At 33.6% G+C, this 16,661-nt stretch overlaps 1 protein-coding gene and 1 long non-coding RNA gene across 2 annotated transcripts; both read left to right on the forward strand.

The window, feature by feature from the left end:
• The first annotated feature begins 5,227 nt into the window (after nucleotides 1-5,227).
• LOC116033493 lies at nucleotides 5,228-10,266 on the forward strand. The gene is made up of 3 exons (XM_031276237.1): nucleotides 5,228-5,480; nucleotides 8,502-9,002; nucleotides 9,486-10,266. The coding sequence occupies exons 1-3, from the start codon at nucleotides 5,390-5,392 to the stop codon at nucleotides 10,070-10,072; spliced, it is 1,179 nt and encodes a 392-aa protein (XP_031132097.1). The 5' UTR covers nucleotides 5,228-5,389; the 3' UTR covers nucleotides 10,073-10,266.
• Nucleotides 10,267-13,009: 2,743 nt separating this feature from the next.
• On the forward strand, nucleotides 13,010-14,128 carry LOC116033480. The gene is made up of 3 exons (XR_004100853.1): nucleotides 13,010-13,410; nucleotides 13,606-13,674; nucleotides 13,921-14,128. It is a non-coding gene; the product is annotated as an uncharacterized LOC116033480 (long non-coding RNA).
• Nucleotides 14,129-16,661: the final 2,533 nt, after the last annotated feature.

Here is a 16,661-nt window from a genome sequence, read left to right on the forward strand (position 1 = left end):
GTTTTTATACCACTGTCCATCCAAAGTCCAACAAGTTTCCCTCATTTTGTTTCTTTATTTGTCACCTTCTCCACCATTTTGGGGCAAGAATACCTGATGAATTGTCCGGACCAACTTAACTCACTAGTTTAATATATACGAGCAATATTGTTAGAAACTTTTAAACTTTATTTTTAATTCATTTTGTTTACCTTCATTGGATTATATTCCTCTTTCATTCTTAGGTTATATGATTTTTTTTAAAAAAGAAATTATGTTACCTTACAATATGTCTTAGACCAAACAGGCAAACACCCCTTAATAATCATTTAAAATCAAAATCATTAACTAAAAAAAATCCGATAATCCGTATTTTTTAAAGTTATTTTTCTTTTCAAAAAGTTAAATTTCCAACCCGACAAAGCATTTGAGAAGATGTACCTACTGCAACTTGTGAGATTCGATCTTATTTTATTTTATTTTTATTTTATTTTTATTTTTGTGATCAATTAGTTGTTCATGCAAACTATTTTTTAAGTTTTGATTAATGAAGAAATTGCTGAGAGCGTAAAAAGTGAAAAGTGAGAGAATCAAAAGAGTAATAATTTTATGTAGTTGGAAATAATAAAATGTAATATTTTGTTAATTATTAAAGTTGGCACTGCTTTGGTGCCTTTATTTTCTTTTTCTTCCCTTCTTTCGGAGCCAAATTATCAATTATATGGCGGTACCCATCAGCCCATCTATTTGGGTCCCACCATAAAGATCGCTTATCATTTTTTATTTTTTTTTTAAAGATCGCTTATCTTAAAACACGGAAATGTATTATGCTCCCTTCCATTGTTTACCTATTTTGCTTTGCGCATATTATATTTTCCCTCTCACACCATTCCTTATATCTTTTCCTCTTTTTTTTATTTTTTTTTTTTATTTTTTTTATTTTTAAATATTGCATTTTGTATAGCATCTAAGTCTAATCCAAATAACCAAATTCAACTCAAATTATATAAAATTTTTATTTTTAATCCCATGACTATAAGACTATTTTCACATTTGGTCTTGACTATTACTTTTTTTTTTTTTTTTTACATTTAGTTCCACGACTTTTAAAATCTTATTACATTTGGTCCTACGACCTTTAAAACCTTGTCACATTTGATCATTCAGCCTAATTTTTGGTCATCACTGACCAAATTTGTATATCTATGTTATTGAACATGAATGCATAATTGTCAAGTGACTTATCTTGAAGGACGAATTTATCATTTTTTTTAACTATGACATTTTTCAACTAAATAAGTTGGTTATTGGTGACTGTAAATTAGGTCGGGGGATCAAATGTGATATATTTTAAAAGTCGTGAGGCTAAATGTAAAAAAATTACGGAGTAATAATTAAAAACCAAATATGAAAATGATCTAATAGTCGTGGATTCGTGATATCAAAAGCAGAAAAAAAAAACTTCAAGTTATATTTTTATAGATTGAAAAGAGTTTTCTTAACAACTACCTAAATTGCTATTTAAAAAAAAAAAAAAAATTAACATTGAATCTTTTATTACATTATAAACTCACATACCAAGTACCATAAAGGCATAAACTACTTATCCATCTTTATTTATTAAAAAATTATTATTCTAAATAATCTAAGATAAGGTCCCATTTATTTTAATTTTGCAATTCTTTTTGAATTGTTTTATTCCTTATTTTTTATTTTGTTTTTAAATTGAAAAATATACAAAAGTAAAAAAAGAAATCCTAATTTAACATTCTTTTTATTAAATGTAAAATTTCCCTGATTAGAAAAGCAACCTCATAAATAAGAATTTTAGGGTGTGTTTGGTAGCCCGGAAAATGATTTCAGAAAAATCATTTTTCGGGTTGTTTGGCAGTACCTAGAAAATGTGGTCAGCGAAAAACAACTTCCGTTGACCAAGGAAAATGACGCCATTTTTCCAGAAAACGACTTCCAAATTTTTTTTCCAGAAGTCATTTATCGGACTTGTCTTCACCAATTTTTTTGGCCAAAATGGTAACATTTGTAGCTTTTTAAAAGGAATATTATTATTTTATATATTATTAAATTTTTTAATATTTTAAAAATAATAATTAAAATATAAAATTATACAATTTAATACATTTTCTAGAAAATGAACCAAATACACAAAGACAGTTTTCCAGAATGCAACCAAACACTGGAAATGAAATTGTTTTCCGGAAAGAAAACATTTTACAGGAAGTCATTTTCCTGCTTTCCAAACACACCCTTAATAGAAATTCGAGTATTAAAGAAAAATAAGTTTTTCTTAACTAGTTTGATTATAATTCAACTTTGAATTGTTGTAGTTAGGGAGAATGATTTATTATTGTTTTGTCGGGAAAGAATAAATTTAGACTTACTTAGATAAAATAATACTGTAGTTTTCAAAAAAAAAAAAAAAGAAGATAAAATAATACTGTACATATTTATTATTGTTAGGTTATCTCCACCCGTGAAAATTAAATAATTGCAAAATTTATGTGGCAATTTTTATTTTATTTTGTGCTGACTTGTTGCAAATCTGACGCTTGCCAATTGCAATAGTTGCAATTCATGTGTCAGAACTCAGAATTGCAACAAGCAGCTAGCATACTTTCTGATTTTTTTTTTTAATTTTATTATTAGAGTTAATTCCACTTAAGGGGTTTTTTTTTTTTTTTTTTTTTTTTTTTTTTTTTTTTTTAATTTTAAAGTTAAGTTGTAGACTATCTTTTTGTCATTTAACATCTTTGATTATCATATTTTGAATAGCAAATTTTGTTGTGGATTGTGGTCCATGCATCAAAACAACATCGTTTTGATTAATGAAAAGAAAGGACTGAAACGTCTCCGTTCCGCGCCGTTAACTCTGTGTGTATAATATATTCAGTTTCATTTTATATACACTATAGTCCCTTTCAACACAACTACAGTTCCTTTTCGATATAACTACAAATATGTGAAGCTGTTATTCAGTTTCTTTTCAACACAACTACAGTTTCTTTTATAATACACTGCAGTTTCCTTTAACACAACTACAATACCATTTCGATATAACTACAATAACTACAGTTTCATTGGACAATATGCACTCAAATATATGAAACTGTTATTCAATTTCATTTTATATACACTGTAGTTTCCTTTCAATACAACTACAGTTTCATTTTGATTTAACTACAGTTTCATGCGATAATATAAAACAAATGTGAGGCACTATCTTTTGAGATGAACTGTAGTTTTATTTACGGAGCTCCGTTAAGACTTGAAGGCAACCGTTTCTTTACTTAATGAAACGACGATGTTTTTGGCCATGGTCCACCGTATAATGACTAATTTTGAACATTTTTAGTCTTTCCCGTGACTTCTCCGGTAAAACACTATTTTAGGCCAGAGTATTTTTTGTCTTTTCAAAATTTTTATTATTTTTCCAATGAGTTAATTACTTAATTTCAACAAAGGTTCATTGTCTTTGGTGACAATTCCAAATTTAGTCCTGACAACCGTTTTGTCATTTAACAACTCATGCTATCATATTTTGGACACATTTAGTTATTCAATTGACTTTTTTTTTTTACGACATTTAGTTCATCTCAAAAGTATGATAGTCTGGTGTTAAACGACAAAATGATTGTCTAGGATTAAATTTGGAATTGTCATCTAAGACAATGGACCTCCGCTGAAATTAACTCATTGGAGAAATAATAATAAAAATTTTAAAAGACAAAAATGTCATTGTCTAAAATAAGGTTTCAGCAGAAAAAAAAAATCATTTGAAAGACCAAAAGTATACAACATATGATAGTATGAGTTGTTAAATGACAAAATGATTGTCTAGAACTAAATTTAGAATTGTCATCAAAGACAATGAACATCCACTGAAATGAACTCATTGAGAAAATAATAAAAAATTTAAAGATACAAAAATACCCTCGCCTAAAATAGGGTTTCATCATAAAAGTTACCGAAAAGTGTTTAAAATATGATAATATAGGGTGTACTAAATTTAGAATTGCCACCAAAGACAAGATACTTAATTGGAATTAACTCTTATAATAATAATAATAATAATAATAATAATAATAATAATAATAATAGTAATAATAATAATAATAATAATAATAATAATTAACTCAAAAAAAATAATAATTAACTACAATTATGCCTAAATTGTAAACTTAGTCCATAAATGATTGCTCTATACAATTTTTCTCCTTTAGTTAGGTTGAAAGTAGTTGTTTCAATCTTTACTTATAAATTTTGTTGACATTAAAAAATTATTTTAATTTGTTAATATTAGAAGACAAATTGGTCATTTTATAAAACTTCCTAAGCATAAAAAAGTAGCATTTCACATTGATGATTTCAAGTGAATGTTTGGTTTGTTGTAATGTTAATTACACGAGAATATGATATGAAATTTCTCAATTATTAAATAATAAATTTAATTTTTAACTGTTTAATGCAAGTATAAAGAATTGAGAATGAATTGAATTTAAATTTTATAAACAAAATTACTTGAAATATTGATTATATTATTTGATGGAAAAATAAATTATTAAAAATAATTAGTATAAAGACTCAATTACTCTTACATAATAAAGGTATGTGAGTGCAGTATAGAAATTCATATTATATATATTTTCTCGAAGTGTGTAAAGTAAAATATATAAAGAAACTAAGGAATTCGTTTTTCTGAAATAAAAAAAGAAGGAAAATGACTGTTTTAATCCATTAATTATGCTTACATTGTAGAGTGGTATTCTCGTGTAATCAACATTACAACAAACCCAACATTTACTTGAAATCATCAATGTGAATTTTTTTTATACATACAAAATTTTTACAAAAATGACCAATTTGTCATCTAATAATTTTGACAAATCAAAATAAATTTTTAATGTCAACAAAATTTATAAGTAATGGATTGAAATAAATGCTTTCAAGATAATTAAACAAAAAAAATTGTATACAATAATAATTTATGAATAATTTATGGATGAGTATGCAATTTAAGTATAACTAATTGACGAAAATATGTCATTTTTTCTTAAATTTTTAGTTGATGTTACATGCCTAGCCTACCTAGATATTAAAGGTGCTAGGAATTTGATTATTTTATGAAATAAGTAGCGGAATTACCGTTTTTGGTTTTAAAATATTAGAAAGTAAATGATCGAACTCATTAAGGTAGGAAAAAGTGAGAAAAGAGAAGGACAAAGAGGGCCTGGAATCTTGAATAAAAGGACATTTGCAGTGTCCTTCAACCCACTCTCCTTCTCTACTCTGCTCTAGAGTGTAAAACTCAGTCCAAGAGCCCCCACTCTCCCTACTGAAATACTCACTAGAGAACACTGACAAAATTATACAGAGAGTAGTTTAGAAGAACTCCATGAAAATGGGTTGGAGCTCAACAAGATGCAAATGGGTTTCAGCAATGGTGCTGCTCCTAGTTAGCTTAGCTGCTGGAGAGCTCCAGGATGGTATGCTTCTGTTCTCATCTTTTTTCCCATTTTGTAATTTCATTTCTAGCTCAAATTAAAGATTTTGTGTAATTTCATCTTAGTGGGTTGTGTTTAAATTAGAGGGGTGATTTTGTGTTTGGGGAATTGGGATCTGCTAAAAGTTTTGTTCTTTAACATGATTTGTTTCAGATTAGTTAAGATTTTTGCTCCAAACATGTGCTTGATTTGGAAGGGATAATGAAAATGTGTGCTTTTTTTAAGGTTGAATTGTTCTCCTCTATGAAGTGCTTTGTTGATGAATGGGAAGTGGTAACCAGCTGTAGTTTGTGAATGTGCTTTATGATTATAGTCTTCAGATATTCAACACTATTGGGCCACTATTGTGTCCTTTCTCTTCTCACAAAGAAGAGAAGAGAAAACTAGTTAAAATATGTTTTTGGAGTAAGGACCACTAGTTTAAACATTCCTTTTTTAAGGCCACTTATATTTTATGGAACCCAATACATTAACATCTCCCCATCTTCCTTGTGACAGGCAGGCCATTCAGGCAGCATTAATTTGTTAACATTTCTTTTAGCCGACAATATGCTAGAAAATACCCTTATAGCCTCCCTGCCTTTCTAAACTTGATAAATGATATATGATGTGTATTGGCAATGGGAATCTAGGGCCTTAGGAGAAGGATCCCTGCCACTATCAAAGTGGCAGCAGGTATGGAGAGCTGACATGTTAAAATGAAGATAAATCCTTTCTTGAGGCAACCATCTCTGTTTTTTGGGTGACGAGGAAAACCCACAGCCACTACTCGAGAGTGTGCTGGGTAAATCATGTGTTGTGACTCTAGCCAGCAAAGGACCACAATATGGTAAACTAGCATAGGTTGCACATAGGCTCAGACCAAGAGGGCTGGGATTCAGACTCGTGACCTTGTGGTTACAAGTTTGTATCCTTAGTCATCTTGGTTGGGGTTACCCCGGTTCAACCATCTCTTTGTTTGTCGAACAGTTGATCATATCTCCATCCTCCCAAAAATCTGACTTTTACGGGGTTAGTGGTAGGTAGTCTTGATGGGGAATAATGTTCTTTCATTACTGCACATTACTCTCACTTGTATGCAATCTATGGGTCATATCAAGACTGAAATGTATCCTGATAAGAAAAGTTTGAACAATGAAAGTTCAGCTAGCTAGAATCTTCCTGAAAATACATTGGTCCACGGCAATATGACAATGATCCACAACCACTGTTCATTGGCCGATGGACTGATGTAGTAGTGTGTTTCACTCATTTAGCATTTGAATGATTTAGTCATTTAGGTATGTAAATGAAAATGCTCGGTCATTCAGTCAGCCAGATATGATGTTAACTTTATCCTAACAAAGGAATCATAATCAATTTAGCAAATACCTGAACTGAAGTTCTATATAAGTTAAATATATTAACTATGTCTCCTAATTATACATTTACAACCGGTGTCTGTTATTCAAGAGTTCTCTTATATATACTCACTTGGTGAGATTGTGATAAGGGGAAATTAGAGGAGGCCGGGATGACTGTCCAAACTGAACAAGCTTGAATTTGGGTAGATTATTAAGAGATAGAGCTTCCTTAAATGGTGAAGTTAGAGGGTGCATATGTTGAGTTGTATACAATATATATTTTCATAAATTCTATAACTACAGCAACACATACTGAAAAATGGAACTATAAACGTGAATTAAGAAGAATCGGACCTGTCAGGAGGATGGTCTGGCCTGCAGACCAATCCAGTGGTTTAAAGCCCTTCTTCGGGAATCCATTGGTTCGGATTAGACAAGTAGCACTGTTAGTCGGCATGTATCTTTCCCTATATCTATGATTAAGATTTATGAGCATATTTTTGGTGCATATATATTCCCGTTCTTTGAGATCTGGGAAAAAGCAAATCAATCGGTTGATACATGATTTAACACAGGAAAATGACAGCCCAAGTGGTGGCCATCCTCTGGGTCCTATTGTAGCATTCCAATTTCTAACGCGTCTTCTTGATTGTGCATTTGTGCCTAAAGTTGTGATGGGACAAATGTGTGCTATTCCATTGACAATTCTCAAAACATCAAATTTCCTAGAGCTATTCTTAGCGGGGCCCCCACAAGGGAGGAGACATGAATTGGATTGAATATCTATTTTAGATTTTTTTGCTTCTTTTTCCTGATTTACAGCACCACCTTTTTTGAAGGATTGAATATAGCTTTTTCTTTCTTCTAAGCAGTAAATCTTAGATTCTTACTGCTGCAGGTTAGGCATTTACGGTTTCATATTCATTTATTTATTTATATAGTTTGCTATTGCTTAATTTTTGTTTTCCAAAACGTAAAATACTTAATGGTGAAATAAATCAACATTCCAAAATGGGACTGGATTCCTAGCCAATATCTCCTCTTTATTACTGTGGGCGTGTTGTCCATTTCTCCTCTATGATGTACCTACCAGCCATCATGCTGGTATCCTCTTGGGATCTTGAAAAGGACAGGAAACTGATAAAATTTGTCTTTTTCTTTAACAAATGCATGACTTTAATTAGGGTTTCTTGGTCTCAGAAAATGTTGAGAAAGTAAAGAACTTGCATTTATTATTCTACATGGTAATCTTGGGTGTTTTTGGTTCAAATAGTTATTACTATTCTTAAATGCTATAACTAGCAGCAGTACTATGAACTCCAGAAAACTTGCATAAGACGCATTTGATGTACTGATTTGCTTGTTACACCATGGCGTATATCACAAGGCTTGGCAGATTTATATTTAATTACTCCCTCTGTCTCATTTTACCTGTCATGTTTACTATTTCTTTGCGTATTTTTTTAGTGTTTTAAAATTTGATTTTAAAAATAACTTCAGTCAAGCCTGGTTTAAAACGGGATGGAGGGAGTATAAATGTATAATATTATCAACTTTAGGAAACCATTATAATTTTCTTGCATGTTTAGGGAGAACTTTAGCAACTTTAGTAGGTTACTAGTTCTCACCTTACCTTCCATTATATTGTTCAATCTCGCAGGACCACTACTGAATGGTGATTTCGAGACAGCTCCATCAGGAGGCTTCAGTGCAGATGACAGGTTCTCGGACGGGCCTGCTGAAATCCCCAACTGGAAGACCAATGGAACTGTGGAGCTCGTTGAGTCGGGGCAAAAACAAGGCGGGATGATCCTCATCGTACCTCAAGGTCAACACGGTGCGAGACTGGGAAATGACGCTGAAATTAGTCAGGAAGTCCAAGTCGAGAAGGGTGCACTCTATTCAATCACGTTCAGCGCGGCTCGCACTTGTGCACAGCTAGAGTCACTCAATGTGTCTGTTCCCCCCGCGTCACAGACGATCGATTTGCAGACCCTATACAGTGTGCAAGGGTGGGATACTTACTCGTGGGCCTTCCAGCCACAAGAAGATAATGTGAGGGTTGTTTTCAGAAACCCTGGCATGGAGGACGATCCGACGTGCGGGCCAATCATCGATGATATTGCTATGAAGAAGCTTTTCGTTCCAGATAAGCCCAAAGGTAAAGTTATTTCCACTTCAATTATTGTTCAGCCATCCAACAAGACATTATATTGTCTGGTTTTGCAATTTAGCCCACACTTCAACATTGCATTGAAAAGACATTTTTTTGCCCCATCTCATGATGAAATTAGCTTTAGCATGCTAATTTATCCTTATTGTTAGGATCGAGCACTTAGCAATAGGCCAAAAGCAAATACCCAACTTTATTTCCTTATACTGCCATCATCAGCACTAAGTGCTGGACTGGACTTGACCTTTTACTAGCCCCGCCCAACAATTCCCTAGCTTGCTAATTTATCCTTATTGTTAGGATCGAGCACTTAGCAATACCCTAAAAGCAAAGGCCCTACTTTATTTCCTTATACTGCCATCATCTTGACCCTTTAGCGGGCCCTGCCCAACAATTCCCTAGCCACCAATTGCTGGACTAGGCCTGTTACTGGCCTCCGCCCAACACTCATACTTGTGGTCATTTCTGCAGATAATCCAGTACTCAATGGTGATTTTGAGTCGGGCCCTTGGATGTTCAGAAACGAGTCTCTAGGTGTTCTGCTCTCGACCAACCTTGACGAAGATACCTCACCATTGCCCGGATGGATTGTGGAATCAAACAGGGCTGTGAGATACATAGACTCCTACCATTTCAATGTCCCGGGAGGCAAACGGGCAATTGAGCTACTCTCTGGAAAAGAAGGCATTATATCCCAGATGGTGGAAACCAAGCCCAATAAGCCATACAGGCTCACATTCTCACTAGGCCATGCCGGGGACAAATGCAAGCAGCCTCTAGCAGTGATGGCCTTTGCGGGCGACCAAGCCGAGAACATCCATTACACTCCCAATTCCAACTCCACCTTCCAGACCGCGGATGTCAACTTCACAGCCAAGGCAGAGCGCACGAGAATTGCATTCTATAGCATTTACTACAACACGAGGACCGACGATATGAGCTCGCTCTGTGGGCCCGTTGTGGATGATGTGAGGGTTGAACAATCGATGTCCAGCAGAGTGAAGGCTGGTGGAATCTTGGGGCTGGCTTTTGGACTGCTTGTTTTGGCCTTGGCATAGGGTTGAGAGGGTTGGTACTTTGTAGTAGCTAAACATCATATGTATTTGTATTATTGCTTAATGAGTGTATGGGTTTGGCATGGAGGTGATGGTAAAACCATGATCCATGTCTAACGTTGTATGTGCATTATGTGTTTAAATCTTTTTGGCACACCAAAAGAAAATCTAAGGGGTGTTTAAATGTTCTTCTCTTATCTCTCCATTTTCCGAGTTCAGTTTTTCCACATTACCTTATAATTTTCCATCTTATTTTATCAACAACTCTTTTCCCCATTCTCTCTATTTTGTGGGTCCTACTTCTTCTCAGTTCTCACTCCTACCTATCATTTATTATTTGAGCAAATAAAATTTTTGGTTCTACAAATATTAGCAAAAATGACAATTTTGATGCACATGTTTAATTATTAATTTTATATTATTTTAGTACTAATTTTCATCCACGGTTATTTTTTAGTGTCAAAATTTATCACGTCTCCCACCACTCCGTTTAAGATATGCAGAAATATGAAATTATTACAGATATTTTTGTCCATTTCAAATTAAGATCTCAATTTAAGCATGAATAAATGGATTTAAGTCCTAAAATCGATCTCAATTCACAGTTCTCCTCAAATTATTTATTTCTATTTATTGTATTTTAAATTGATGTTGTGTATATAATATTGAGTTTTATTGTGTATTATTACCTCCGTCCCATTTTGGTTGTCTGGTCCGTTTAACGAGACTTGACTGAAGTTATTTTTAATCCAAATTTTCAAAATATTAAGTTTAGCATTAATATATAAAATTTATATATTTCGAAACTACATTAAAAGTACTATTAAACACAAAAAATTAAATTTAAAAATAATAAAAAATTACTAAAGAAAATAAGTAATGAAGAAAGAGTTGGTTTGACCAATGAATAGTAAATAGGACAGCTAAAATGAGACAGAGGGAGTATAATATTAATAAATATGTATTTCACCTATGAAGTAGAAAAAGATGGAGGCAAATTTTTTTTCATTGTATGGAAATGGAAATATGTGATCCAGATGAACAAACCCTTGAGATACACTACAAGAAAAATGCACAAAGATAACACTACAAAGATAATGGTTTTTACTGAACCGTTGTCTTTAGTGTGTTGTCTTTGTGCATTTTTTAAAAGACAAAATCACAAATACAACGATTTTTTAAAAACATTGTCTATGTGTGTTTTTTTTTTTTTTTTTTTTTTAAAGAAAAAACAACGATTTGATGTAACCATTGTCGTCGTTGGTGTGTTGTCTTTAAACGCACTTGAATACATAATACTATAAAAACAACGATTTTTTAAAATCGTTGTCTTTGCACACATTTTTTTTAAAAAAGACAACGATTTTATTTAACCGTTGTCATTTGTGTGTTGGCCTTAAGCGCACTTGAATACACAATACTTCAAAGACAATGATTTATTGCAACTGTTCTCTTTGTGCGCCCATTTTTTTTTTAAATTTAATGACAACAGTTTTATTTAACCGTTGTCGTTGGTGTGTTGTTTTTATGGGCACTTTAATAGACAACACTTTAAAAACAAGTGTTTTTATAACTGTTATCTATGTGCATTTTGTTTTTATAGAAGACAATAGTTTTATTAAATTGTTGTCATTGTCAAAGACCTTGTGGTCTAGTGGCACCCAATGTCCCGGTTTAAACTCCCACATGGACATGGATGATGGAAGTGGGTTTGAGCCTCAGTGGAGGCAACTGTTGACTCTTTGTGCAATTGTTAAAATTGTTGTCATCGGTATGTTGTTTTTACGTGCACTTGAATACACAACGCTACAAGGACAATAATTTTTTAAAACTGTTGTCTCTATGCGTTCTTTTTTTAGACAACGATTTTATTTATTCGTTGTCATTTGTGTGTTGTCTTTAAGCGCATTTGAATACACAATACTTCAAAGACAACGATTTTTTTTTAAACCGTTGTCTTTGTGGGCACTTTTTTTTAAGATAACAATTTTATTTAACCGTTGTCGTTGGTATTTGTGTTTAAAGACAACGATTATTTTAAATTTAAACGACCACATACTTTGATAATTATTATTTTTGTGTGAAGACACTTTGATAATTATACTTTTACTATATACTTAAATGATTATATTCTAGATAATTACTTAATATACAAAAAACGAAGACGGACTTAGAAAAATATATAAAATTTAATTTAAAAAAGTCAAAATAAAACTAATTTAATCTTGCTAAGACCTAGGGTAAGACAATGAAAACCCTATTCAAGTTCTCTCTTCTCAGGTTTTCTTCACGGCCGTCGCCTCCGTGAAGCAAGCGGATCGGAGGCGACGTCCGATTGTCTTTCCTTGCTGTCATCTCCACCCTAGGCAGCGTCCATCTTCATTGTCTTTTTTGCATTCATTGTTTTCTCCTCCATCTCCACCGCTACCGGTCGTTACTCTCTTATTTTTGCACTGTTGTTTCCCTTTGCTTTGTTTTATTGTTTTAATTTTGTTTGAAGTTTTTGTGTTTTTCCTCTCGTTGTTTTGATGAGTTTCTTCCTCTCGTTTACTTGGCGAGTTCTTTTTTCATAATGTGTGAAACGATAAAACTAGTCATAGCGTACGTGAATCTCATCCTGGGTGACAAACATGACAATGAAAAAGAGACTCTCACTAGTACAAAACTAATAAAAAATATAGGACAATTTGCGTCTGAAGTTGAAACTCCGGACGTGTAAAGTGACGCAGTGGCATTTTTGTAATTAAATTATCCACTATTTAATTAAATGTTTTTTTTAAAAAAAAAATGGACCAGCTGCGTCCGAAGTACCCACTTCGGACGCAGCTGGTCCGAAGCGCTACACCAGCTGCGTCCGAAGTTGGGAACTTCGGACGCAGCTGCCTATTTAATTTTTTTAATTAAAATATATTTGCTTTAATTTTAGGTCTGGATCTGGCCGCATCTCTTCAAACTCCAAAACACCATCGCTGTCCACAACCTCGATTACCATCGCCGCACCACCTCCCCTACACCTCCATTACCGCACCATTCGCTGCGCCTCCCGTCGACACGCCCAGCTGCCGTCCACACCCTCCGCCTCACGCCCAGCCGCCGCCGGACGCAACTGCCGCACCACCCCGCCGCCGGTCGCCCTCCCCTGCTCTTCGCCGCTGCTGCTCGCCGGGTCCTCTAGCCCATCGCCTTCCAGATCCGACGCCTCCAGCCCCGTCGCTGTCGCCATCGGTCTCCTCTCCTAATGAGCTTGTGAGCATGCTTATTGAATTGGGAGTGTCATCTAACCACAAAACACAGGCTTTTGCACTCAAGATTTTTTCTAGATTTTTGCGGTGACGACGAAAGTAAAGCCTCTCTATTTCACTCACTCTTGAGTTTTATTTTTATGCATAAATCCGAAAATTGCTATTCGGTGGTTTTATTTCTAATGATTTAATTGAATTTCAAGCTCCTCAGATCTCCATTATGTTATATTTTTGTGCTTTATTTCAGTCATGAAATGAATGGTGATGCTGGTTTAAACTAATTATCTATACCAGATTTCTCAGCAATGTGAACTCAGGAGACGAACTTCTGAAGAAGAGGATGATGGTGCTGATAGTTCTGAGGTACTTATATATTTTGTGATTCCATAAACTAATGTGAGTAATGTTCATTGTTTTTGCCACCTTTCTGACAGATATAGTTCACTCTGTACTGGAATAAGTGTAGCAGTGTTTGCTTTCATAATGTGACTTTCATAAAATTACTTCTTCTAATACTTGTTTGAATCAGTGTAGCAGTGTTTAATTCCCATAACAAGACTTGAGGTAGACAATTTTTTTTATTTACTTGCTCTCTTCCATGCACAACAGAGGAGACAATTAGGAGATCTGATGAAGATGAACGTTATTGGGGCAGAAGGAAGCAAGATGCAGAAGAATCAGCGTGGTCGGATAATTCTACTCATGTAATATCACAGTTAGCCCATTGTTTTAGTGAGTGCATATTGTTGATACTCTTTTTGGATAGTTTTCTTACCTATATATCTCTGAACTAGTATATTTATTTTTTGCTATAGATGCAAAACGAATTGTTTATAGTTTGCTTACTATTAGAATAAAGAAGTAATCCTTACACTAGTAACTTGCATTTCTCACGTAGCAAATGCTTATTAACTGTATGGCTTCATAAATTTGCAAATAAATATGCTAGCTTACTTTGTGATATTTGTTCCTAGAGTTGTACATGAATATATTACTAAAATACTTTTCTTGCCTTTGTAGGTGAAAAATCCACTTGAGGAAAATGAAGTGGTTGGAATAACAAACTATATTGACTTTGGCTTTGAGTTGCAGTCGAGGTATTCATGTTCTGACTTGCATTTGTATAAGAAGCAAAGTTTAGATAGTCAGATTAGCTTTGACAACTTGCATAGCACAAAGTCTATTGATAATCTTGTGAAAGCCGAGGAAAGAGAGTTTGGTTATACAGGTCAAGTGGATTGTGATAGTATATAAGGGATTTGGAGATTTGGAATTTATCTTATGTAGTTAGTATTTTAAGGGATTTGGAGAAGTGGTGTAAACATTTAAATTGGTCGACCTCCATTCCTGTTACCAATTGAGGAGTGTCAGTGCAGGACTCCCTAACTTATTATCTTAGGCTTCAAAAGAAGACTTCTTAATTTGAACTGTTTGAGAACTTTCAGTTTCCAGAAACCCCATTTCTAGATGAAGAACTTAATTCTGTTCACATCTCAAAATCAAACCCTTCCCAAATGTTTCTTCTGGGTCATCTAGAAACCCCCCAATGAAATGTTTTGATCTATGAACAAATCAATTCATCTTTTCACGCTTGTTGCAGAATTTTATTAGTACTGCTGTAATTGTTATAATGGGTTTCTCTGGAGCAGTTTCACTAGAGAAACTCAATTGGAAGCTAATCAAGGTTTGGATCCCTGTTAATTTGATCTTCATTGGCATGCTCGTATCAGGAATGTATAGGTAAATCTGATATAAGCCGTAGTTAATATAAATACCATTACTATGCTTTGTCAATGATATTTACACTGCATCTTTGTAGTCTGAAATACATAAATGTTGCAATGGTGACCATTCTGAAGAATGTCACAAATATTTTAACAGCAATAGGAGAGTATTATGTTTTCCAGAAGAGACAGAAGCAGCAAGTTTGGACAATGAAATGTTTTGATCTATGACGTCATATGTTTCAGGGTGGGACTGTTACAGCAATGACAATCAACCATGGTATATTAACTTGAGATATTGTGCAGAATTTCTGTCATGTTATAGCTGGGATGCATTTCTTCTTCTTTTTTATAATTTAATTGATTTATAGTATTATTACGATATTGTTTTTTTTGTTATGGTCACTGTATGATGCAATCAAGTGTGAACTACTGCATTTAAATAAATCCCAGTGAGTTGTAGTTTTGTAAGTTTTGAAATTTATAAGATGAAATTGGATTGTAATTTGTTCTGTAAGCTCGGGACATTTGGTTCATTTTCAGGGGCGGATTTGAAGGCGTTTACAGCCACCCTCGATAGAGATATCGGATCTTCGTCGTCTATGCCTTCAGCTTCCGATGCCGGTAATATTGCACCTCATTTATCTCTCTTTCCCCTATTCAATTTAAATCTGGAATTCTTGTACGTTGTGGCAAACAAATAGGTGATGATCCCTTTGGGTAGTAGCCATTATTGTTTGTGAAGGATTAAATAGTGTAGCAATAATCTTTGATTTGTACCTTTACATACGAATTGAGAGATCTGGTCACCGTTATATTGAATTATGAAAAATTTTGTAACTGTAATATTCCCTTAGTGGATAGTTACTATTTTTATGGTTTGATAGTGTTGATAAAATGCATGACTCTTCTTGACTAGGAGTATATATTGATGGCTAATAGAATAAAGTTGAGTCCTCATTTAAGTTTTAGTGAGTATGTGTAATGACTATCAATTTGGAAAAAAATTGTATTTATTATTATCAATTTAAATTTTTATTAAATAAATTTTTTTAATAATAATAATGACTATCTGCGTCTGGAACTGGGTAGTTCCAGACGCAGATAGTCTATTTAAAAAAATAAAAAATTACCAGCTACGTCCGGAACCATCTGCGTCCGCGGCAGCACCAGACGCAGATAGTCCAGACCAATTGCGTCTCCAGAATAACGTCTGGTGTACTCCAGACGCAAAAAGTCCAAAACTCCAGACGCAAATACCCCTTTTTTACTAGTGTCCTATGAACTATGATATGCAGTTCAGCCCGATGGAGATATTGTCAATGGATAGAAGAATGGAAATAGATACTGAAGTGGTGTGCAAGACTATTCAGCCAGTGTCAGTCTTGGGTACGTTTGACCAAATCATTAAAGAAGCTTTAAGTTCGTTCAAAGAATTCAGCTTCAAATTTGTGAAACTGTTTGCGAATCAAGTTTTCTATACTATAGAAGTTGTTTCTATGTCTGATTGTAAGGAATGTTTGATCATTCGATCTTTATTGTAAACGTTTCAGCCTATGATTAATGAATTAACTTCTTTATTTTCAAAAAAAAAAAGTCAAAATAATTACCTTTCTTACACTCTTA

The sequence above is a fragment of the Ipomoea triloba genome, chromosome 10, assembly GCF_003576645.1.
Source record: "Ipomoea triloba cultivar NCNSP0323 chromosome 10, ASM357664v1".
NCBI classification, from domain to species: domain Eukaryota; kingdom Viridiplantae; phylum Streptophyta; class Magnoliopsida; order Solanales; family Convolvulaceae; genus Ipomoea; species Ipomoea triloba.